Source organism: Mycteria americana, chromosome 4 (assembly GCF_035582795.1).
Source record: "Mycteria americana isolate JAX WOST 10 ecotype Jacksonville Zoo and Gardens chromosome 4, USCA_MyAme_1.0, whole genome shotgun sequence".
NCBI classification, from domain to species: Eukaryota; Metazoa; Chordata; class Aves; order Ciconiiformes; family Ciconiidae; genus Mycteria; species Mycteria americana.
In genome coordinates, this window is record NC_134368.1 from 90,854,441 (window position 1) to 90,880,529 (window position 26,089).

Below are 26,089 nucleotides of genomic sequence, written 5' to 3' on the forward strand. Positions count from 1 at the left end.
GGGAGCAGAAACTGCCCAGCAGCATCCCTAACGGAGATAAAGCAGAAGAAAAAGCAGAGGATTGTCTCTCCTAGCACATGTGACGTGCTGTCGGACAGGCGCTTTCTCAGGAGGGCTGAGAGACACACAGAGGGAAAAGCCTTTTTATTTCAGCAGGGGCATATTATCCTCAGGAATTTTTCTGTGAAGGTTAACCCAATTTTTACCCTCAATTAAATTCTAAATATTACTGGCGAATGGCAAAACTTCCGTATTTCCAGGCTGTTGCACATCAACACAGACGTAAGCAAAGGACTCTCAAACCCTACCCAATAAAGGCGGCTGATATTTGGAAAGAGGAGTACTGCTAGATCTGCAAGTCAACTGAGACTCGAAGCTAGAGGAAACCGATGTTCCTTTTCTGACTTAAAAGTCACTTTAAAAAGTGGGAGCGCTTGATCTTGAAAAATACCTACCTTGAATGAGCAAGGCAGACAATGAACTGAACAGGTCCGTAGGGGATTTCTGCTCTTTGTTCTTGAAGGACTCCGTATCGTTTCAGTACCGTCACCCAAAACCGCGGGCTTCAGCTTGGGCGCAATGACTCACTAACACAAGGGCGAGCTTATCCCCGCTCTGGATGCAAATTAGACAGTGCGGTTGCCCTGGCCAGGGGCCCAAAGGAGGACGGCAGCGTGAGTAACCTAAGAGTGACAATCAAAGCGGGAGGAAAAGCTGTTTAAAACCGTGAGGCGACAGAAGCGACCGACGTAGCAGAAGCGTGGAGGTGGCATGACAGCAAATAATACCGATTTCAAAAAAACGCATCGCAGCGTTAGTCACAGATAATAAGCCTCTCTTTCTTGCCACACGGCATTTCAGCCTTTTTTCAAAATTCCACTGGCATAAATATAAAGGAAAAGCTCCAACTATAAACTGTCACTGAACGCCGTTGAACTCGGGTTCCTGCTTTTTTTCCATGAATGCGCTGTAAGTCAGCCTTCCAAGAGCAACAAACGCCTCCCAGCCCAAGCGATTTCCAAACAGTACATGTACCACGGTATCGTCCAAGATAATGGCAAAAATACGTACGCAGCCTCTCTCCTCTACCGGCGCCTAAAAAGGGGAAGGGGGTGCACCCACACAACGTGCCGATCTGCGCAAGTGAGGTCTGGGGTTTAAACGAGTCAGGCGACAAAAAGCTTCAATAAAGCCACGAGAGCAAAAAGATCGTTCTATTTCTGGACCGACCAACAAAGAATACCCGAGCCAGCTCTCAGTTATGCCAGGAGAAATTCAGCGTAGCCATTAGCGAGCCAGACTATCTGCTCGGGACTCGGGAAGTTCAGATTTGGTTTTAAGCTCTGCCACTGACTTTGGAGCAGTCTCTTCCCAACCTGGGGCATCAGCTTACCCGCGTCTAGTGGGGGTAATCGTGTGCAGCGTCCTTGTAAATCCCACTCAAGCTGTAAATATTCTCATCGGCCCAAATAAACCTTCACAGAAGGTGCCGAGCGCAGCTCGCCGTGTCCAAGTAACTGACAGGTTTCACGGAGGCTCTCGTTGTCCAACTCTACTCTTCCAAGGACAAATGGAAAACGGAGTTTCCTTTTGTTAAGAAAGAGAAAAGAGGCCGAGGACAAAGCAGGGAAGACTTGCTAAGAGGAAAATGACCGAAGTCTTCGCCTTCCTGAGGAAGTCCCTGCCCCGCCAAGCAGCTGGCTTTCCTTCCCGGAACCCGGCTCTCCCTGCTTTGGAAAGCCGGCTGCTGCCTCAGTTTCCCTGCCCTTAGAGCCAGAACCCTGTCTCCTACCTTTGCAGCAGCTTAAAACAGGTCAGGAAACTGTTCGCTTACCCGATGTAGAAAAAGGAAAGGAAGGCAAGCTCCCACCTCCTGGAGAAGAGGCAAACGCTTTTGGCTCAGGGATAACGTGCCCAAACCGTCAGTGCTGTCCAGAGGACCGGAACGCTCCGTCGCCTGGCAGGCCGTTTCCATTTTTCCCTCTATAAAAGCCACTCAGCAAAAACTCACTTCTCCCGCTCTCTCATTTCACCCGGACGCGAGCAAGCACCCCGGACTCTCTCGAGTCCCAGCGTACTCAACGGCACCAGCCCCTCCGTTCCTACTGCGGGCAAGCTGCTGAGAAGCTAACAACGCCAACAGCGACTGGGGTGGATGCCGCCGCACGCTTGCCAAACGCCCGCACAGGCACGCGTGGTGTAAACGAGGTGCCGAAGGTCCCTGTTATTTATGCCAAATGAGTAAAATCTCACAGTCTTCTGATCTACCGTGTGAACACGTTCCCGAACACCCGTGTGCGTGCGGACAAGCACTCGGTCTCTATAGGGGACTCGGTGCCTAAGGGGACCTTCAGGACATCGAGGCAAGTAGAGCACGAGAGCTGCAAGCTGCTGGGACGCGCTACCACGTACCGGAGCGTCCCCGGAACGGTACGACGCCCGCAGGGTACGGGGATAGACAAGGAGGGCTGGCAAAGCTCTACGGCTGTAATACTAACAGCTTCTAGTATTTCTCACGGTGTGAGTCAGATGGAGATATGTTTTTATCGAGTCAGTTGAAATGCTTGTGCTTAAATAGGTAGAAAACCCCGATTTCAGTGCCACATAAATGTGCTTTCAAAGTCATTCCACGCTGCTTTTAAAGTCAGAAGACAGCCTGTCCAGATTGTGATATGGAAGGAACGGTTAAAAGCGGACAAAACGGGAAAAATACAATTGCACGCTACCTGACGGAGCATTTGAACAAGAAACAAAAAAAATACACAAGAATTTCAACATCATGGTTTTGTAAACATGATGTAAACATCATGGTTTTGCTTGGCTTCATGTTCAGTGTTACTTGTTTTAAGTTAAAGGCAGACCCAGCGCGTGTTTTCGAGACAGAACTTGGACCAGTGAAGAGGCTCCTGGTAAAGAAAGCGTTGCTGAAACACTGCTGTCGTAGGTGGTGTTGCACGCCGCCGCGGTCAACGCCGAGTCCAGCAGAAGCACTCTATGTTCTTTCCATTTTGAAATTCTCATCTATGAGCCTTCAGAACAAACTTAATTTTGAATGTAATCGCTTATTGATCTTCCCTCTTTCGGGACAACCCCAACCCAAACATTATTAGTACATCGAACACGTTCGGGATTAACCTTCAACCACTGAAAGAGTTCTACAAATCAATAGGTCGTTTCTCTTTGCACGGTTAATAAAGGAAGGAAGCAATATTAAAATGAGGCAAAAGCTAACATCAAGCAGCAGAGATTTGAAAACTTCATCCAAACAGCGAGCAACCGCCTGGGTGAGCCTTCTCCACAGCGGTCTACCTTCAGTCTTAGGAACATGCCACTTCCATTTCTCCATGACCGTAACAGAAAAAGCTTTCGAGAACAAAGCAGAATACAGTACCTTCTTCTGTAGATGGTACAGACATCCCTAACACCAGAGAGTAAGGAATAATAGTTCAGAAATTTATTTTTACTCACTGTCCTCAGGCCTCAATCCGTTACTGCCGTACTTCTGAGCCTGGTGACTGCCGTCAGCATTCCCCAGGTCTCTTCCCGGGAAGCTGCCTCCTGTACAGCCCTTACTGCTGCCCGGGGCTGTCCCAGGCCAGCGGCAGGATTCACCTTTTGCCTCCGTCGCACGTCACGAGGCTGCTGCCCGCCCAGTTCTGCAGCTGCGCGGGCACGCCGAGCAGCAGCCCTCCCCTGCGGCCGACGAAGGGACCCCCGTTCCCTGTGCTCTCCAAACTTACCGAAGCCGCAGTCGCTACCATCGTCCGGTTTGTTCCATGAGCACGTTGCACAGCGCTGACCAACGCTACCCTCCGAGGAAAGCCGCTGGCAGCTGGGCTTCGTACCTGCTGACAACGCCAGTGTACAGCGCCCGGGTCCGAACGCATGGCTTTTAGTGGTCCCTGCAACGCCCTGCTCAGTGCAACGCTCATCAGGGCAATACGCTCTAGCGTACCGGTCATCTGCTCCTCTGGCCAAGAGTATTGTGGTATACCTTCCGTAAATACCAAATGAAATGGAAATAAACGGTCTTTTTTGGCATAGCTGAAACGAGAGGAGCGGCTGCTTGGGGAAAAAAAATACAAATAAACTTCCTTTTACGCCCATTTTATCTCCCAACCAGCTAATTCTACCCGTTAGGAGCTCACCGCTTGTGCTGTATTTAAGCCCATAAGTGAGTTGAGGTACTCTGCTCTCTCGATGCTACACACCTTCGCCAGGATTTCTATTCACCATCGTAATGCCACCTTCTCTTCCCTTCCAGCGTTTCAAACGTTTTCAAGTCACACGCATGTACCGCATGTCTTATCAGCGGCGTCACATCAACCTCTCTATCCCCTCTAAACGCAACCCAATTTTAGACAAACAGCGCACTGCCACTTTAGCTTCTTATTATAGAGTGAACAAAGTGAGGTCGTTCTAGGCCAAAGGGACGTTGCCCACAAACCATACTGTCTGTGTTCTGTATGCTACAGTACGATACAGTCTAACAACTATATTCTGTATCAAAACTCCTACTTTTTTAAAGCAAATGAATGAGTCGGTATTTTTAAACCCAATTCTTTTTTCTCTGATTTAATAAAGCTGCTCAGGCGTTAACATGAGAGTGCGGACCTGGTCGCAGTCCCCGTGGTGGACCCGCTCTACGTGAAAGGCGGAGCTGCTCCCCAGAGGCACGGCATCGCCGCCGGCGCGGCTGCGCTCCCCGGGCTGCCAGGCTTGCACGGCTAGCAGCTGTAAGCTAGCTAGATTCACGTCCGTCGAGGCGTGCGCAGGCTGTAAACACGGCGTACAGGGATTCGAGGCATTGCCAGAAAAGCTGTCCCAAATCCTATGATCAGGTAGCAGGCTCGCTGTCAAACGTGCACTGGGAAACCTCCTAGAAAGAAAACACTTCTACGAGAACCCATGTATAGGCCAACTATCTGTTAACGATGGAATTGCCTAGGAAGCAGAAAGCTTGCAAGCACCACTCATGTCATTAATACATACCCACGTGGATCCTGCTCCTCGGTGAGAAGAATGAGTCTACTTTAAATAGGCTAACTAACGCATGAGAGGCCTGGACATTATGCGTGACAGCATGGAGAGTGCTGAGGGCTCACAGACAAACCAAGTTACTCTCTTCTGAACCAGAAGAGAGCTCTTCCCTCAGAACCAGAACCAGAACCATGTTCTTCTCTCGTAACTATGGTTCGGTCATAACCATTCAAAGGAAAATTTCGCTGTAACTTAAGTATCTTTTAACGTGTAACCTGAAATACTTACCTCAGCTGGCTTCTAAGTCCCATGGGAAGGCGTGGGTTTCCATTCTCCCGCTTGAGGTTTGCCTTGCATCGGGAAGCGTCGGGAAGGAATATGCTCCCTAAACTCAACTTGCTCACCCTAAAGGTAGTAATGGTTTGTTCGTCCGCCCCGGTAAGAAGAATTATGCTTTTTCTTCACCAGGCATAGTGTTTAAAAGGTGAGCCAGGTGGTGTGTAATGCAACCTCCCTTCTCTGTAACAGCCAGTCTTCTAAAAACCGTACAAGTCTACGCTGGAAGCTGTGCTACTCAAGATATTCACCAGTTATCTGGAAAAGGCAACGCACACGAAGGTAATAACACTTCTCATTATTAAAGCAGTGACACCTAAAGGTAAATGAAGAACTTGGACACGGATTGCAAAACACCGAGTTATTAGGAGATACTGGCAGCTGGGACGGGAGAAAGCCCAGCCAAACGTGTACATACGCACAGCGTCGCTGCCTGTCGGCCTTCAGAAAAGGGATCCTGCATCCAGTGCAGAGAGCTCTCTAGAAACATCGGTGTTCGACTGGCAAGCCAAAAAGGCACCAACTGTACAAGAGGCAGAGAAGCAAATCGCGGTACCACCGCACAAAGCCGCAGCAGGTCTACGCCCCGGGCACCGCGCGCGGCATCTCACCGCAAGGACGGGAGGGAAGGCGGTGGAGGAGGTGGCGGGGACGGCCACAAATAAGGAACTGCTTCCAGACCGTGAGCGATGAATAACCTACTTCCCTCTGGACTGGGAAAGAGACAGTGAGGAGGGATAAGCGAGATGGATATAAAACCCAAAAAACCCAAAGAAAAGCTGAAGAATATTCTGCCAGCGGAGGAGATGGGGTGGATCAAATAAAACGGCCAGGTAACAGGGCTAAAATGCACGCGGGCCCTCCACGGTACCCAGCTGAACCGGGTAAGTCGTCGCTTGAGGAACAGTTCAGAAAGCATTAAACAAGGGGAGGTAGGAGATATCCTGGAAAGATCTGGAAAGAGTGCCCCGGGAAGCCTCACGCTGCTGAGTGCTGGGGGGCTGTAGTAACATGCTGGCATCCAATATCAGCGCATTAGTACATATATAGCATATAGAGAGGCAGGAGGGCTCTATCGGAGCGCTGTTCCCATCCACTCCCCGTACGTCAGCTCCCGGCCCGCGTCAGACAGGTTACGGAACTCAGCAGCACTCTAACTCTTCACTAGCCCTCGGCACGGACAACTCTTTGCTCCTGGAAGTCCGTGGCTCAGCGTACATAGCCTGTACCACAGCTAAAGCCAAGCCTCACCAAATAACGTTTTCTAGTTGTAGCCACCCCAACTCAGCAGCTCTCCCATGTTAAGCGAGGAAAGAAAGACGAGGGATTTCTTTGTATTAATGCAGATTTCGTTAGGCTCTAAAAACAACGGAAGGGCAGCTCGAGGCAGAGGACGCTGGGTTTACAAGGAGCGTTCCACCCGATGAACAGCTGTGAACCAACCTGCGTGGCGAAGATTCAAGAATCCAAGTGCTTAGCTTTTTAAATCCTATAGATACAGACAACGAAGAACCTGAAGGAGACACTGCTGGCTTTTCTCCATCGCTTCCCCCCCCAAACGTCGCAAGTTTATTCTTTACACAGGAACAAACGCCAAGGCATCCTAAATATGAGGTATTAAAAAGCCCGGTCAAGAAACAGGTATTTGGCTTTTAGTGCCTACCGAATTTCTTTCCCTACCAGCAACTGTAAATTAGCCTGGAGACAGAAAGAGAACGCATCTGCTCGCGGCAGGGCTGGTAAGAAGTTCCTAATAACGACGCAGATGTTTCCAAATAGAAAGTGGATGGGACGCCCAGATGTCTTTCACTCTCATATTTTTCCAAGCAGCCTGACAAACTTCAGATGTAAAAAAATAAATATGAATGATGAGTCTGTCTCGCCAGCAAAAATAAAAAGCATGTTTGACAGAAAAGCACACGAAGCAGATCTGCGGAGGTCAGAACTCCGTCGGCCTTTGCCCAATTAAGTCAGGGTATCATCAGCCACCGAAACACGGCGTGGCATTACGCGAGCTGACCTGCTGCGCACTCGAACGCCAGATTCGTTTAATTGATTTACCTCACCTTGTGTTCCCTATTACAGAGCGACTGTTAACTAAAGGAAGCCTTCTTTTTTCTCCTAGTAGTAAATGTTCCGGGCATCAGAAACTTGGAACCTCTGAAGTGCTGGAAGTAATGAAAATATATTGTTACTTATTCTTGGCAGAGAAAACTCTGCAAACTGATTAAGAAAAAGGACTTGAAATAAATCAACAACCAACCCTGTGAAAGCGACTTGAGAAATACCATTACAATACCAAGGCACAGACTCAAATGCATCTGTTTGCACATGCGCTCGTGGTTAGTGATAAAACCCCCACGTTCAGTTGGCTGGGGGAGAGCCCAGTTATGTGGGAGTGCGGTTTCAAGGACTGCTACGGACAAACTGTTTACAATAGGTATCACAATGAATTATATGGCTCCTGGATACTCGCCGAGTGCTGGTTAAAACTGAGCGTTTAAAAAAAAAAATAGGTAGTAAATCATTTCGTGAGCTGGATTTCTGTTGCTATCACAGATCTAAACAAGAAACCCAGGGCTTTCGCTGAAAATCAGCAAAATCTGTGATGCTATTAGTTATATAATCTGTGATGATAGGAATTACATTTCATTTGCAAGCTGCAGAGCATAATGAGTTACCCTTTCATTGTAAGATATTTTTCAGGGATTTTCAAAACAGCCTTTGCCACAGATCAGATTAAAGCAGCAGACAGGCTTCCAATTACTCTCAGTCTAGAAGCACCAGCTGAATTTTCCAGGGATACGGCAAACGGAGCTTCGGTGAATACTAAAGGAAGCCTAAAGCAGGTAACCTACCAAGAGAAAACAGCATGTGAGAACGAAACAGATTTGGACGATTAAGCAGCATCCTGTATCTGACACTCGGCATGTGGAGCAGCCGAGAGCAACGCTGCTTCCAGATGAGAGGGGTCACGTGTGGGAATTGAGCAACCGAGACTTCCTTACAAGCTGGAGAAAATCACGCCAACGACATCTGACTCCCGAAAGGACAGGGGTGCAAAGGACCAAGTATCTTGGACTTAACGCACCCGGAAACGGTCAACGACATGATTTGTAAGTTAAGCTTGAGATGATGTTCACTCTACGTCGGGAGAAAACCTGGGAGATCAGAACGCAGTTTCACTGAGCCCAAAAACTGTTCCGCAAGGGCGCAGGGGATCTTTCGGAGCTCCCCAGCCCTCCTCGGCAGGCGATGCCCGGCTCCGTTCGCGCAGGGACCGCTGTCGGAGGCAGCGGCATCCCGCTCTGCGCTGGCCGGCGCTGGTGAACGGCAGACCCCGCGCGCCGCGGCTCGGCCAGCCGGCGCGTGCCGTCTTCAGGTAGGCTGTGGTATGCATACCGCCGTTTGTACGCACAGTTTAGGAAACAAAAAGCTCCGGTTTTACTCCAGGATGGCTTCCCCAAGAACTGATCTTGCAGAAAAACAGTGCTAAAGGCTCTCCTTTCTGCCCTAGGCAAGTGAAAAAAACCTGCCGAGAATCTTTATCAAATCACAGATACTCAAAAAAAGCCAAATGAAAATCTACATCCGAAAATGGAAGAAGCCAAGAGAGACTCATATCTAGCTGGACTCAGTTAGGCCGTCCAAGACGTAAGCGAAAAACAAAACAAAAAAGACAAAAAGCACCAAGCACTAAACGCATTCTCTATTATAAGAAAGGTAAGGCAGACGTGATTTCCAAGAAATCACGTTGCGTTGTGTTTTCAACTGCTTTCAGTTGTGAAAATCATACGTTCCCCCGTTGGCAATAAAATGACATTGTCACCTTCACAATTTTTTTCCAACAATCCAAAAACCTTCCCCTATTGGACAAAACACTTCCTTAACAACCCAAATTTCAAACCCGCTTGGATTAGGTTGCGGCCACGTCATTCACTCAAGCTTCTTCCGTCAACCGGCTTCCCTGGGACCGCTTCTTGCCTTATTCCCCGCGGGCTTTCCAGGGTGGCTGCCCTCGTACCGGAGCCGACAGCCGGCGTCCCAGGCGCCGCGGCCCAGCCACACGCCACCTCAAAACCACACCCTCCTCAGGGCCAGCCATTCTTGGCCGTTTTTTTTTCTTAAATACAATAAAACTCTTTCAGAGGCCAGCGAGGACTGATATTTGGCAGGGAAGTCTGCCACGGTCCCCAGCGGCTCTGCTCGAGCTGCTCTCGGAGCTCCCAAGGACCGCCCCGAGCAGCGGCGTCTCTCCCCCCCGCAGCCCTCGCCCACCCACCCACGCCGGTACCTGCTTCCCGCCGGCAAGGCTGCTGGGGCAGGCGGCAGGAGACACGGCTCGGCATGCCGTGGCTTCGACCGCGCCGGACAAACCACCCTTTCACTCCGAGAAAATTCGCTCCCGGCACTCCTATAGCGGGCTGCCAGACAAGCCATCGGCCAGAGCTGTAGGCAACCTGGCCGGTGGGGCACGGTAGCCGGGCAGCGAGTGTCTCCTGCAGGTCCTGCAGCCCTGTCCCGATGCATTAGCTCGCTCCCACGTGGCCCGCTGTCGCGAGCGGCAGACAGCAGCATCCTAAGGAACGCGGGCTTCCGGTGCCCGGTTGCATGGACCTGCTCCAATACAAGCATACCGCTTCACGGCACGCTTGAAATAGATTCAAGAAGAGATTCAATGTCAGGGAACAGCGTGTGTACTCAATTGGTAAACTATTAACATTAACCTCCGCATGAAAGGGAGAAAACGAGCCCAATCACTTCAGGTCCAGAAGATTAATGGGATGCTCCGGGGCAGGAAACAGCCGCGAGCCCGTCACTGACTGTCACGCCCCTCTCCGACTTCTGCAAATAATTAACAGAGTTACCCCCACCTGTGACCTTCCCATCGCTAACAGGCCTACTGCTGAGGAGACAAAAGCACAACCACCATCGCTCCTGGCACCACAGCGCTTTCTCATGTGTCCTCCTACCATCAAGGCCACAAGCGAGGATTGTACCCGTGTCTCCGACACGCTTTTTAATATACAGCTGACACTAATTCGGACCGCTGCGTTTAATTCTGTAAGACAATTTCATTAACGCAGGACCGCGGCAAGTTGTAACCCTTTTGAGCTTAGCCGCTCCGTGACTCAGAGTCTAGGGGCAGCCTTTACAAAGACACGAGCGGAGCATCTTCTGCTGTCTGTTAGCACAAAAGCAGCAAACGCCCCCAGAGCTTTATTCAGGAAAAATCTCCCATTCTGTTCTGTTCCTGCAGCAAATAAAAAGCTACTTCACGGGCCAGAACCCGTCCGTGTTGAGCAATAGCTGAGCGGCTCCCAACGCGGCAGGCGCAGACTCCTGAGCTCACCGGTGGGTCTACGGAGCTCCTTTAAGCGTGCCGGCAGCTGCACCACCGCGGGTAACTCGGCTTTAACACGCAGCGTGTTTTCTGTAAAGTTTCTTGTAAAAGAAGGGGGGGTGGGGGGAAAGAGCATGCAAAGGTACACAAAAGGCCTGGTTTAGATTAAGACGTTTTTAAGATCTGACCAAGGTCTTTTTGGCAATGTGCCTATCCCCGCGTCGAGCTGAGACAACAGTCCATCAGAAAGCACATCTGAGTCCTTACGCCTCTCCTTCTCTCACATCAGGGCTGATATTAAGCTGGACCTGCAGTGCATTATCCGTCCCTCATAGAATCATTAAGGTTGGAAAAGACCTTTAGGATCATCTAGTCCAACCGTCAACCCAACACCTCCGTGCCTACTAAACCATGTCCCGCGGTGCCACGTCTACACGTTTTTTGAACTCCTCCAGGGACGGTGACTCCACCACCTCTCTGGGCAGCCTGTTCCAGTGCTTGACCACCCTTTCGGTAAAGAAATTGTTCCCAATATCCAATCCAAACCTCTCCTGGCGCAACTCGAGGCTGTTTCCTCTCGTCCTCGTTCTGCCCCAGCTATCTGAGCCCGAGTCCCTTCTGTACTCACACTCCATCACTCCCTGCCCTCCACGGAGCATGTGAGCGCACGAATCCAACTTTCTCCGGGTGCCTAGGTCCACAGTTAGGTAGCCCATGCAGAAATACGGGAGAAGGAGGGAAATCTGACTGTTCCTTGCCACCTGATGGACAGAGTCCCATGCCATTAACAAAAGAAAGGAGAGCTTTTACCTACAGACCTAAGTCGTGCACCCAGAATAAGCAAATAGTCGAGTATGAGAAAGGCCTCCGAACTGCAACGCCTGCTGAGCCCCACACAGTCATTTTTCCCCGACTTGAAGAAAGGCAGAGAAGAAAGGCAAGGACAGAAAACTGCACGGCAGCTCTACCTTCATTCGTCTCACGAGCCATTTAGCTCCTCCGTCCCGCTCTGGGATAAACCTGCTCTCCAGCACGCACGTCACGCTAACTTTCAGATGCAGCAGCCTGCTCGTTGTCCGGGCGGAGCGTTCAGGCTGCGAAGGACGCACCAGAGCGGCACCCGAGCCGATACCCGTGTCTCTCCCCCAGACGCGTCCTCAGCCTTTTCCAGGGAACGTGTAGAAAAAGGCACGGCCGGTCGTGCCGCAAGGGAAGACGCCCAAACAAAACGCTTTCCCTGGCTACTCCTAAAGGCACAAGCCAGCAAAGCTCTTCGTCGCTCACCGGGTTTTCTTCCCAAACCGCACGGCGTTCGACGGAGCCTAGCCCAGGTTTCCCGCGGGCCAGCCTCTCCCGGCACTAGGGCAGAAGCCAGCTTCCCTTAGATAGCACTCCGCTCTTTTCCAACTCGAACTGCAGACTCAGGCTCGCGTGCCTCTTAATAACCTCCAGAACCCTAACTATCTTGACGATCTTATCCCTTGTTACTAGAATACTCGAAAGAATTATTAGGCAAGGCAATTCTGGCAAAAACCCCCACTGTTTTCACAGCAAACAACAGCTGGGTCACGCTGTTACTCTGCGGTGCTTTACTATTGCATTTTGGAAAGATTTACGCACTTCTGTAACCCAGAAACCGATGTGAAGAAACTCGGTCCGCTGGGAGCAAAGTTAACTGCAGGGACGACGCTCTGCCGTTAGCCATTTCCAGACGCGTTCCCGATCAGCTCCCGCCGCCCAGCTCGGCGTCAGCCCATGTAAGAGAAGCAAGGCCGGTTTACTCTCATGAGCACCTACGCGGCGCTCGGAGGGACGAAGGGAAGCAGGCAGGGACGCCCAGGGGACGCCTTGGTGCGGACGCGGCTCGGCGAGAGCCGCTCCACCGAGGGAGGAGCACGGCCTGCCCCCAGCCTCCGCAAGCGTCCAGATCGCTCCTCCGACGTACGCAAGATCGACTTTCCTTCTTCCCCGTGGGAAACCAGGGATGGCTACGTCGCATCCGGAAATTTTCAAAGAGAGAAACTGGATTAAGTTGCCTAGTTCCCCCTCGGTTTGGATTCTTACCTATTTCTGCATCTCTAAAATCTTTCTAAAAATATACCGAGCACCAAACCCCTTAAAACCAGGTGTCTTACAATGGGGAAAAAAGCCAAAACTGCATGCAATTCAGGGGAAGAAAATCCAGCAACAGTCGTACGGTATGAAAATTACCATTATATACTGCGATACAGACTGCTGCATTTTAATTCATTTTCCCCTCAAAGACATAGGTTTAAAAAGTCAACTGCGGAACGTAGGCTGATTAAAAACGGATCTTTTCTTTGGGTGAGAGAGAGGCTCTTGATGCTTTCGTAGTATGGCGTTTCAGTACTAAATTCGTATGATGCGCGTGTAAAACACGTAGGCGAGCATCAGCCCCCGCGAGCCGTGGGAGGATTCATTTCCTCAGCTCCTGCCCTCTAATTCGCAGAAATTTGCAGAAATTCGCCGTGACAAGGCAGCTCGGCTGCTTCCCAGTAGCGCGGTCTCTCAGACAGGGACCGGCCGGGTACGTGCCCCCTCGTACAGCCGGAGCTGAGCCGAGCTGGGGAAGGGCCGGCGGCTGCCGGAGCTGGCCGAAGGAATCGCCCCGGCACGCTGGGTCCCTCGGCCCTCACTGCGACCTCACCCAGCCATCTTCAGAGCATTTTTAACCATCTCACGCGCATCTTTCCTACCAAACTCCGTAGCAGAAATGAGCCGCTTCTCACCTGAGCTAGGGAGCTCGGTTCTACGATGCCGCTCAGCACTTCTGACAGTGATTCTTGACCTGTGTTAACATTATCCTTCCCTTCAAAGCTTCTCCTCGCCTCCCACCTCAAACAACGGCAATGAGACCGGCAGCAGAGAGGAAATCTCAGCAAGAGCCGCGTGTTCTGGCCCCACATGTTCGGCTGACACTATGAATCTCATTTTGGGAATTGGGCTGCTCTGGAAAGCATCATCTCCACTTAGGTAGCTCCTCAGAGCTGACCCACATCCCAACCCCAGCTCTGGGGACCGTTGTGCTCGGGAGAAGACCCGGCGTGCCGGCTAGCATTGACCGTCACAGCCAAAGCACCGTGCGCAGGGTTTAACATCTCCTTGTCCATCAGAGGCAACGGCGAGTCCCACGTGATGCTGCTCTCGACCCCACGAACTCCATGGACCGAATTCTCGGTGGAATTCCATGCCAAGTCCAGCGGCGGGGCGCTGGAACGGTCCGTTACGCCGGTCACGAGCTGACCGGGCACAAAGGGTGGTCCCTACCCCGGCATGCCTTCGCCTCTTCGGGGATTACTGCAGGAATATCGCCTGCAAACGGAACAGGCTGCCTTCACGCGGGAACGGCTGCTTACACAGCGCTGAAAAACCTCTGCTGCCCGTTCCCACCCCTGCTCGTTGCAGGCTTTCTTCTTCCTATGTAATGTGGGGGCATGAGGAGTTTTTATTGGGAAACGGTATACGCCTTGGGATGGCTGTCAGTTGCATGTCCTGAGCTTTCTCCATTTTTTCAATTTTCCCCTCATACAGATTTCTGTGTGTTTTACTACTCTGGCTTTGGGTGCCTGCGGTTGGAACCAAGCCTTTATCCTTGGTTTTATTTAAGAATAATTTTCCTTTGTTATTGCCAAGAGCTGAAGACGACTTAAACAGATGGATGTCCCTACTCCCCTCATCGGGAGGCAAGCGCAGCCTCCCCGACACAGACAGAGTGCCTAAGTCACTTTCTAGCGCTTTTTGATCCACTCCTGCTCAGGTTTCTTTCTTTCTCAAAAAAATTTTACAAGCTTTTTCTCAGCTATGAAGTCTGGGTTTTCCTTTACTCACACGCATTTCAGAGCAAGCAGGATAAAGCCTGTGCAGCAGACGCTAGGGATCTTACATTTAGGTTTAACTGTATAATTACCTGGCTACCGCGCAGGGACTCCTTCCCAAGCGCTGCACGGCTCAACCGCAGCTTCCTTATCACGGCCTCGCTGACAAGCAGCGCGGCAGGTCTAGAGCGGTACGCTTGAACGGAATTCCTTGGAGGTACCTGGAATGTAGCTTCAATACATGTTACTAACTCCTACAGCTCTTTGTAAAACGCGGGAGGAGCGTTTGTAGCAAACGCGTTTCTGCTCCCAGCTCTGCACAGGCCTCCTCTTTGATTACAGCAGATTGCCTTCTCTGCTTGTCGGCTACCTACGCTTTTCAGCCCTGTTGTCTAACGCGTCCAGTTATGATCCACGCAAATGCTTTTCGTATATTAACTCGACCTTTCAGGTGGAGCAATTATTAAATCAGTTGTGAAAAGTCAAGGCTGGATGGTAAATCTGCCAGGAAACACCCAGCTACCGCATTGCCTACTGCATTTCTGGACACAGCGATCGTTCCTGTTCAAAAAGTTTTTACTGGATGAAAGGTAATGGACGTTACTTGGAACACGGGAAATTCCAGTTAGATAGGAGGGGGGAAAAAAAATATAACGAGGGTAATCCAACGCTGGAACAGGGGCCCAGAAAGGTTGTGGGATCTCCATCCTTGGAAATACTGACAACACAACTGCTGAGTTACCGTGCTCTGATTCTATGAAACGTCGAGCCACAGAGGCCAAGCAGATAGGAGCGCAAAGGGAACGGGGAGATGTCCCAGAAGACAGTACCTAAGTCAGTCTACAGACAAGCACCTTCATTTTTCTCCAGTCATGTCCCAAATTTTGGGTGCTCATCTCCGGGAAGAATGGGATTGGTTTTATTTTTCGAAGCTGGATGTAAATAACTGCACGCAGGAGGACACTAGCACTCGTCACTGAGCTCTGGCAACTAATTGCTAAACTGCAGGGGCCGGCACATCAGTGGAAATACACGACATCGAGCTGACTTGAACTGGGAGGAAAAACCCCTCGCTAAGCCGACTCCGTGCCCAACTGCCCAGTCTCCCTGTATGTCTCGGGTGACAGACATCATTACAAAAGAGCGGAGAGACAGAAAACACTAAAACAAAGACACCTTCCAAGTACAAGAGGAATCCCAAACTCCACCCGAAAAGCAGTGGGCCAAGCCCAGCTGTGAACTTTGAGGGCAAAGGCAGCAGATCTGAAACCTAAGCAAGGGCTAGCCCTCAGGACAAAAGCTTAGGGAGGACACGCATCCCGGGCCGCGCTCGCCGGGGACGTTCTGGGTCGAGACCAAAGCAACAGCGGCTCTGTAGAACCCAATAATGCACGTAGCTTCTTGGTTATATTTTGTGGTAATGAGCTGCTTCCGCAGTTGTACTGGCTGACAGTGATATCCAAGCAAGGGAGGTTAAATCTAGTTCGGGTTATGCCTAACCAGGCTGAGAGCACGCTTCCATCTGCTGTGCAAACACACGCTCAGGCCCTTGGAGAGGGCGGTAATTCCATTGCACTCAAAGATATTACTCATCTACTTCCATTTCTAGAAGTGCTTGATGGTTTTCTCATTATTTTTCCTCCCACTTCTCCTCCTCCTCCTCAGATCCCTTCTCTTTTTTCCCCATGTATTGTAAATATATCCATCACCGATACTCATTTTCCTTTGTACCATGCCGTGCTGTTCCTGTCTGAAAAGTACTTTGCTGACTACCTTTCCTTTGATTAAGCAAACTGTTACCTGAAAAAAGAAAAAAAAAAACCCCTAACCCCACAAACCGATATTCAATCAAGAACTTCAATGAATCCTACTAAGTTTCAATTTTGTAGAAGGCGGCTGATTTAAAAGCAAAAGCTCTAGCAGTTCCGTGTAAAGAGGCAGGAGGTCTTCAGACGAGTACGAATACAGGTTATCACCACCAACACAACTTATACAAGAATGCCTGTATTGTAACAGCACGTAACAAAACACGGTGTACTGTGGGTCTGTCTCCCCAGAAATCAGCTCCGTCTTTCCCGTCATTCCTGACGCGCAAACTTGTGTGGTGTGCTGCGCAGTATCTAAAATATCCTCCATCAGAACACAGGTCATGAGAAATTCTGCTGAGAAAGAGTTCAGACACCTTCTGGCACGACGTCGTCTCTAAGAAACACCAGTGTGCCGGGGGAAGTGCTGAGGGAGGTCTCCGAAGCAGGCAATAGTCTTCCCATTCTTCTACCTTCTATTCCAGGGTTTCATTCCCAGGCAACCAGGAGCAATTCCCAAATCATTTCTTCCTCCTACATGTTTCCCACCTGGGACAAAGACACTCGAACCCAGTGCCATGGCAACCCCATCAGCCACGCAAGCACTCGGGTTCTTTAGGGAAAATGAAAATTCTGAAAGGAAGCTGGGAGATAAAGGCTGCTATTCCTTGTTTCCCACTGTTAGGAAGTAATTACAAAAATACTTTAATCTGAAGTGCTCCCTGGGTGAATAGGTTGTCATTTAAAAAAAATACTGTGATGTGAAGAGGAAGATAAAATTGGAAAACTTGGAGTACATTAATATGCTGCGTAACCTCCAAGCTTAAGGTTGGCTGTCATCATTACACTACATGAAAAGAAAGTGCACGGAAAAAAATAATAAATGAATGAAGAGGAGGAAAGATAAATCCAGCTCTTTGTGATCAGCTCAGGCAGAATATGATCCCAAACCTGCCTCATCAGCCCACTGACGTAAATCCGAGTCTTCTCACCGACTCCAGTGGACTCGGATCAGACTTTTACGTTTCTGAGAAATACAGTTTGGATTTGATTTTACCCTACTCCTGAGCCTGGTTCAGTAGAACTTGAAAGAAGGCCTCCTGGGTTCAAATTTGATTCTAAACTCCGCAGTTCTTTGCCTGTTTCTATTGTTTCTTGAAAGCTTTCAAGGAATAAGGTTAATGATCGCACATCTTGGTGATGTCTGTCAGCTTAGGAACAAAGGAGGACAGACTCTTTTCATCCCGTCCAGACAGAATGATATCATCATTATACTTTCAAAACCTTCCAACTCAGGCTTGTCCAGAGAGCATTTCTTTCCATTCCTAAGTGAAAAGCTATTTTGGTGATAAAATCTTAAATGTTTATTTAAATTATGTTTTAACATGACAGGCTCATACATTCTTCTGTTTTTTCCAGCTTTGTATGCATAGCTCATTCGCTCTCTGTTCCTCGGACCCTTCACCCCCAATACGGAGTCTTTTGATCTTTGTTTCTTTTTGCCCTGAAGAATAAGTATTTTTTCTTTAACAGACGCTATTTGGGAATAACGCTCATGCCGTGAACACCGATTGCGAGTATCTGTAGTACTCAACTAAAACGAGAAGCACAGATGTTCAGTGTCTTTAGGATCAAGACTTAAATTACTGGGGAAGCTGAGCTTACCAAATGTCATCCCAGGGCAATCCGAGATGGAAAAGCCGTTAGGAGACCATCGTGCACATTTACACCCATGAAGAACTCTAGAGATCGTCCTGCTCTGTGATAGGATTCCCAGCCTATACCTAGCCAGATGCTCATCCCAGATGGTTAAAAACAAACGTCCAGTGGCTTCCAAGAAAAGCCTCAGAAGCTGTACGACTCCCTCCTGCCGGCCCGGCACAGCCTCCTTACCGAGCTCCGGCACTCACGCAGCAAGCGGGGCGCTTTCCGCTCCCCAGGCGAGTGACCCCGTGGAGCAGCCAAATGCTAGAGCCGAGCACGTGCTTGGTGGCATCCGGCAAACGGCTGCCCCACAAGGCACGGCCGCCCTAGCAGGGGATGCCAAGTCACGGAGCTTCTCACGTGGCTTCTGCAGTAGAGCAGCTACTTAAAATATTTTCAGAAACAGGGCAGAGCCTTGCATAAATTGCCTTCATGATACAGTACCAGAGACGGAGGATGCTGAAGCAGTAACGCTTCGGACCGGGGTTATTCTCTAAGCAGCTCACTCATTTCAGGCTAACAGTAACTGGCTGGCAGGTTAAACGTGGCAACCCGTTGTAGCTCAGACGAGGAGTTCCCCCCCTTTCTTACTGCTGGATTAATGGATGGTCAGAGGCTGTTGGCTGTGGGGGTAATACCTCCACCTCCTCCTCCTCCCTCTGGGCATCTATCACCTTTTCTAAAGCTGAAAATATTCATTAGGATTGCTGGGCTGCTAAGTCCCCGCCGTCAACAAATGCATTTCTGGGTCGTGTTTCTCCTCCAGCACAAGTCAAACGAAAGCACGCTGCGTTAGCGGGGAATTGCTGTGAAACTCGGAGAGTCACCGATTTCTCTATATTCCTACCACGCCTAGTGAGAAGGTCCTCCGTAGTCCGAGCAGCCTGTCCCAACTCACCGTCACGTGCTGTAAGCATGTACCTGTTCGTTCATATTCTCCTACCAGGTTCATGGTGGTTGATCCCACCTCGCTTCTGAGCACAGATATAAATTGTCAATCGTTTGCTCAAATTCAGACAAAAATTAGGACAGTACACGTATTTTGAAAATGTGGTATGAGCATTCTCGTTCCAGGTCATGATTACGTTAAACGTTATGAGCTGACCAGTTTTCACGTGGTTTTCTGCGTGACTCCTGTCTGACCCAGTTCTTCGCAAGGAAGAACAATCAAGAGTCTCTGCTGTTCCCAGGGGAGAAATCCAGTTGACGTCTGTTGGTGCCATGTCACATCCTACTACGTTTAAGTGGTTTTCAATAGCTGGGACTTCCCGGGGGAGGCCTTGGCCACCATCCTGCAGGAGAGGAAGAGCTTCCTCTGTCCTGAAGAGCTCGCCCAGGCTCAGCTCTTCGCACCAGCAAACGGGCTTACCCCGTGCAACGGAGACCGCGGGTCCCAATTAGGCTGTCGGTTTTTTAAATGATTTTAACATTCACTGGTCAGGACCTACTACTTCTCGCAGGTCCCTGCGTTGCCTCACATTAGCAGAAGAAAGATCAGGTTCCAAGAAATACAGTAAAACAAGATCCTTTGAATTAGCAGATAGATTACCCATGAAATACAAATAACCTCCCCTGCCACCAGTCTCTCAAAATACAGAAAATTATCCACGTTTCCCTGATATCAGAGAGTGAGAGCACAGGCATTTTATAAGCATAAAACAACCACCAAATATTCAGGGCCATTTATACGCAAGAGATCATATTCACACCAGAATGACTGAAAAGAGCGAGGTACAAAAAGTCAATAATTAATGAAGGGTTCCTTCACGGAGTCGAAATTGGGTGCGCGCACACACGAAGAACAACAGCCGCCCCCCAGTTCAAAGGGTATCTGTACCATCTCTTTAAAGGCTCAGCCTCTGCTATATTTTCCTAGCTCCTTAACTTGAGAGATGACAACATTTAAAAAAAAATTAGAAGAAAGAAAGAAGGAGAAAAAAAAGGAGGAGGAAAAAAACCCCAGTGCTATCTTATCATTTCACTTTTCTTTCTGAAACATTGATATTTCTTCCCACCTTCTGCTATGTGTTTTGAGGGGCTCTCCCCTATGCTTAATGAAAGAGGTTAAAAAAAATATATATATACTTAAAAAAAGACGGTGTAAGCATTTCAGTGTGTGAAGACGCAGAAGCTCCCCAGCGCTCCTCCGAGCGCAGACACGCAGAGGGAAGGAAAGCCCCGGCCCATCCGTAACCGTTAAGAGGTCTGGAACCCTCGGGCATTCCTCAAATGCAGGGGGCAGGGCTTCCCATCTGATTTCTCCAGTGTTTCATGTAATGCACTTCTAAGGAAACCAGTCTCTGCACAAAGCAAATGATGGAAACAGCGGGGCAGTGCAGGCCATACGCCGCCACTCCCTACCGAGGCTAGAGCTAGCCGTGGCTACCGTCAGGGGCAATCAGCACAGGGTGCTGCTTCAGGGCTAGGGGTATGGTGCTGCAAAAGCGGCAAGGCTGAGCCCACGCTACGCAGCAGCTTGGGGCAGCCTAGTATGTCCTCCAGAAACCCAGCTTTCTGGTTCCTACCTTTCTAAGAAAGCTCGCTGCAACTTCATCACAAATAACCGCGATAAGGAAGAACAGGAAGAAGGAGACAGATCCCACGTGTGCGCTTAGTTCTGTGAGAACACAGCCCACGAACCGATAAATGCTCCACTCCGTTGAGGTCGTTGATCTTAAGGTGGTAGGTTTCTTGACTTGGATCTCCTACGCTCATTCTGTCAGATTGTCTGAGAAATGTCCAACAGATTCCCAGATGTTATGAAATCCTGCAGGAATACCAGATGTCCTGTCAGACTGACAGCTTCTTCCGTATAGCTGGAGTTGGAAGCTTTCACGACAATGGGATCTTATAAAACTGACTTCTTGTAGAAAGAACACAAGGCAGTATGTCCTGTTTCATTGTGGAGGAAGGCTTTTACACAGCGTTTCCCAGGTTTTATCACAACTTCACGGACAACAATTTTAAGTACTTTTTTATCTTAATGTCTAGTTCGCTGAGTCATCTGTCATCTGTTACTGAAACCACGGATTCCCGTCTGCGTCGGCTAAATACGCGGCTGACCTTCTCAACTGCCAGCAGCCTGTCCTCTGCGTTTCTGCCTCTGGCCCGGGCGTGAGGGGTGCGGAGCAGGGGCAGAGGAGGTAAGAAAGGGTTTCATGCAGCTACGTGTAGCGCACTACTTAACCACTGCACACTGTTTCGCAGCGGCGTCACAGCCAGATCTGTTTCCTGAACTCAAATGCGTGTAAAAGCTTTAAGCTGTCAAAAGTAAGAGAGATTTCCCGTGAACATGAGCAACCCTTACCATTTATTTAGTTAGAAGAGCCGCAACGTTACCCCATCACCTGGGCCAAACATTTCCTCAGGCTCCACGGGCTTCGGCAGCTTGCTTAAACCTTGGTCGTGCTTGGGTCTTAAAAAGCACCTTGAGGACATAAGGGTAAAGGCGATATACCTTACTCCTTTGCTGTGCCTTATCTGAGCCACGGTGGATCTACCGAACAACAGCGCAGACAAGACTACAGTCTACTTTGTACGATGCGGACAATAGCGCAATAAAGATCAGGCTTTACCCAGTCGGGACTAGTCAGTAGCCGGCCTTAGTCAATGATAACGAAAGGTGGCTAAAAGCAAAGAAATCACTCCAGCTGAAAAGGAGCCAGGAGGGAAAATTAGCCAGCCCCCATCTACCTTTCTTCTTTGCAAAACGGGAAAGGTGGGAAAGACTTCCAGTTTTCACAGCGCACTGCCAAGCGGAGACCTTTAGACACGTCTGAAAATTAAAGAGCCACGGAAGCTCACCCCTAGAACAAAACTCGCCTACCACATTTTAAGAAACCCTCTTAGGAGAAAGTTCAAGATACCAGCAGTCGTGGCAACACCTGCAGCCTTCTCAGCAAAGCGCAGGCACGCCGCTCCGTTATCCGTGCCGGGATCGGGCAATGTTCTCACACGGGGGCTGCTGGGAGGTGCTCTGGCCACTTTTCAACTGAAAATGAGCTGTATACAAAGGCAGTTTGTCTCAGATTGAACTGTTTGGCAAGGCAATAATCAAGAGGAATTTTTCTGTGTACAATGTCCATTAGAAAGGAGGTTACAAACCTTCTGTAAAGACAACCTGTAATAAGACTTGCACGTTTCGTTTAGCTCCACAGGCACAGAGGTGGGCATGCAAGCACCACTCGCCCGATGTCGTAAATGACCTCACAGGTTAGCAAACGACCTGATTAGAAAAACCAGGATAGTGCCAGAATACAAAAATATGGAAGCCAAAAAACCCATACAACATTTTCTCTTTCGTAGCGGCAGTTCTTTAGGTAAGGTAAGGTTTTACCCAAGACTATAAACTTTTGGGGTGGAACGGTCTGGGTGTCTTACAGGAAGAGAGCTCGGTTAAAATGCGGCAGCCATCTAGGAAGTATAACACATCCCCCTCTCCTGCCACGATAAGCTGCACGCTCTACAGGCCCGGACTATACCTTGGCATCGCCGGGCACCTTCAGCCAGGTACGGTTACGCACGCGAGCTATCCACAAATCTGTGGCTGTTACTCTAGGAACTTTAAATTTAAAACCTATCAACCAGTCAGGTGTAAGCACAGCGGTACAAAAGCGGGTGAACAGTTTTCCTCGAATGTCCATTTGAAATTACGAAAGAAAGGGAAGGGAGGAGAACTATCTTGCAGATGACAAGATAAATGCTAAAATACTAGTCACAGAAAGTACGATAAAGCCACAGAGCCTGGGCTGAGCTCCCTAATCGGCAGATTTTGCATCCGCAAGTTGAAATATAGAGATGTTTCATATAAATGTGCGCGTGATACATCAGCAGAGCACCTACCAGAGCATACCATGAACACAGACTGCCGGCCTGTACCATAGCCCAAGGTTCATTCCGCTTTGCTGGGGGCAGAACCGGTTGGGGACCCAGGATCTGCCCAGCCCAGCTCTCTAGAGCACGAGCCGGGCGCCAGAGCACTCCCAGGAACATCACGCTGCATTCAGCTGTTTCAGGACGAGACTGGTCAGCCTTGTAATCAAGTGGCAGACACAAGCACCTCTCTTCTCTCACACCCTCCACTTCCATTTACAATAAAAAGCTCTGCCTTCCTCAGAGTTGCATGGAATGCAGCGCGTCCCCTTAGTCTGGCTCTGTTTGATCGGGTTCCGCTTCCTTTCATGATGCTCCTTTCTCGCTGAACGCCCTCAAGGTATCCACGTCCGCCTTTCCGGTTCTCGGTCCCGCTTGCCAAGATGATCCGTATGGCGTACTGCACGCATCTTTTCCAGCCAAATGCTAAAATAACAACGCACAGCATCACAGGACCAGCCCCCCTCTGCCAAGGGCTGGAAGCAAGGGATCTGCAGGGAACGAGCCCTTTTGCTCGGAACGTCTTGGTAAACAAGAAAGCAGCTACAGGCACGTGGCTTGGGCGCTAACTAAAAAGATCGCTCTAAGTTACAAAAAGGTAGCTGCCGCGCAGAAGCGCTCCCTCTGACCGAACAGAAGAAGATGGGAAGATGCTGAAGGCATTAAGACCCTCAAAGGACTGACCAGATCCCAAACGACATTCAGGGATTCTGAGGTAGGACTCATCATTTAGACGTTTATTGTCTCACTAATCCTCAGATATTACGAATTGCAATTTAGAAATCCCTGAATAATTTGCCTCAGCTATTGCACGCTCCTGCTAACCTTCCCCACGTCGTAGCTACCGGAAATCGGATTCAAAACACGTACAAACAAAGCCTGCGAGCACGTGAAAGACTGTCGAGGAAAGAGATGCTGAATTTGCCGAAGCGGACCCAGAAGGTCCATCGTCAAGCGCACGCTGTGTCGAACCGTGGTCTGAGTCTGCCAGCCCAGCTGACCAAGTGGTTTCAAGGCAGAAACCTAGCGCCGAGCCCACCGCCACTACCACAAAGGCTTATTTAGCACTGTTCAGTCCATCGCACAACCGAGAGGCACGAGCTAGATTTGAATAACCTTGCTGGGCTACCAAAAGCACAGGCTGGGCTACCTGTGGCAGCACGGGTCTCGGAGAAAAGCCAGGTCGCTGAGCCCGCGTGGCTGAGGCTGCTGCCGGCCCCCAAGCCTGCTGAGATACCGCTGTGCCATACTGCGGTTGGCAGCGTGGACTCGTCTTCTGAAAGACTAATAAAAGCCTGCCAGGATCTTATTCGAAATGGCTGTCAACTCCTACCTGCTTTTTCAGAGGCAAAACTCCAAAACCACACCAAATTATTTAGGTCCGTGAGGACTGGCACCGAGGGACTGCTTGATTCCTCTCTTTAATATTTGTATCTAATTCTAATTCTGTGTGTTGCACGCAGTTGTTCTTGTTCTTCTCAAACCCTTTTAAGTTCCGAGAACATGTGAACACGAAGTACAAATAAAGAGGAATTTGAGAAGCTGAGAGACGCTGAAAAAAAGGCAGAGCACTGAAGGGGAATGGAGCTGCTCTTTCATCCTCAGCCCGTAGTGTCGAAACCCTCACCATTCACTATGCAGTGCGTTGGCTTGTAAGGATTTGCATGATCTTAAAAGGGGGAAAAAAAAGTACAAGCAAACGGATTAAAGTACCCAATAATTATTGTCAGATGGACCAACCACATTAACTTCAAGACGGAGGGGAATCCTTGGATACGTCAAAATATATCCCATCAACTGCCTTCAAACAGCATTAATTGCAACCAGTAGAAGGAGGAAAACAGCATCAGTCATTGGCATAATTTAGCTATTACTTAGAAAGAAATAGGACCCAAACTTCAGACCGAAGTTGTATGGACAGGCAAGCCTTAATAACAACTTACAACATTCAAGTCATATTTCTGTTAACATCTCATGTCCCACAATACCTTACCCACTTATGCAGAGCTCAGACTTGTTTCCACTTAAATCAGTACAAACTTTGCCCTTGGTTTAAGGAAGGAACAAACAAGCGTTCGGCAACCTTTCTTGACGAGAACCCTCCGTGGCCGAGTTCTGCTCTCCGAGATGAAAGCACACGCGCGCTGCTCTTGGCAGAGGAACCGCGCGTATGACCGATGGCGTATTTCAGCAACACATCGAAACGCTTTCCTTTCAAACGGCTCAGTCAAAACCCCCTCTTTCAAAAGCTACCGTAGGCTAGAGTTACCTGCAATAGATCTGTACACAACCAACACAGGGGTACTGTACCTTCTGTATGGACATCAGGGAGCATATCGGTGGGCTGTGGCCCTACAGCCGATCGCCTGTACACCATGTGGATTCTTCCCTTTTCCTCTTCCATTTGCTTTCCTCTTTCCAAAGGCTCAATGAAGTATTCATCCTTATCAGTTCTTATCATTCCAGCCTGGTGAGGAAGACAGAAAACACGCCGATATGTCATTTGAGACCCTAAAGACCTGGCCTGAGGCTTTAAAAACAAATAAAGAGGGGCCAAGCATAAAACACTCAGCGTATCGCTGTCCCGCAAGACTCAAATTACCACTGCGTTTCCTTTGCACGGGCTCCTTGCCAGAGGCGACGGCCCTCTGCACGCTGGGGACGTGCATCTGGCTGAGGCCACTGTTCAAAGGCGTTAAGAGAAGAGCCTGTGTACGTATGAGACACGTTACCCCTTCAGAAAAACCAACTAAGACCAAAGAAGTTCGCCATTTGTACGTCAGGCACCGCTATTCTGTAATCTAAGCATGGGACGCTAAGCACTGCGTACTGCAACGTTCTGCTAATCCTTAACCCGTACATATTCTGAACCCCCGACGGCTCAGGCCCTTCGTTTCGCTTCGTTCAAATCAGCAGAAGCCATATGGTTTCCTACTTAAATGAACGCGTACTGTTCCATCCTGTAACTATGCAGCCATTGACAACGCTTCAAAACCCTTTCTCTGTGCGTCTTCCGCCCGTAAAAGCGGCGGGACAGGTTTGCGGACAAGGCAGATTTATCCTGGGGATCACCACAATTAAACGCCCTGGAGTCAGTCACACCTGCGTACGTGCAGTTTAAGGGAAGAGAGACTCATGCTCAGGAGGAAAAATGTCTTTGCTGGCACTCGAATATAAATCCCAGTAAATAACGGTGAAGGAAATCTGGCAAT

General features: G+C 49.5%; 1 protein-coding gene across 1 annotated transcript in view; it reads right to left on the minus strand.

Moving 5' to 3' along the window:
* Positions 1-26,089, minus strand: part of ADAMTS3 (ADAM metallopeptidase with thrombospondin type 1 motif 3) — a 129,771-nt gene that overhangs the window by 61,992 nt on the left and 41,690 nt on the right. Inside the window, exon 4 of the mRNA XM_075501328.1 lies at positions 25,188-25,344. Coding sequence (XP_075357443.1) covers positions 25,188-25,344 — 157 coding nt within the window. The remainder of the gene's footprint in view (positions 1-25,187; positions 25,345-26,089) is intronic.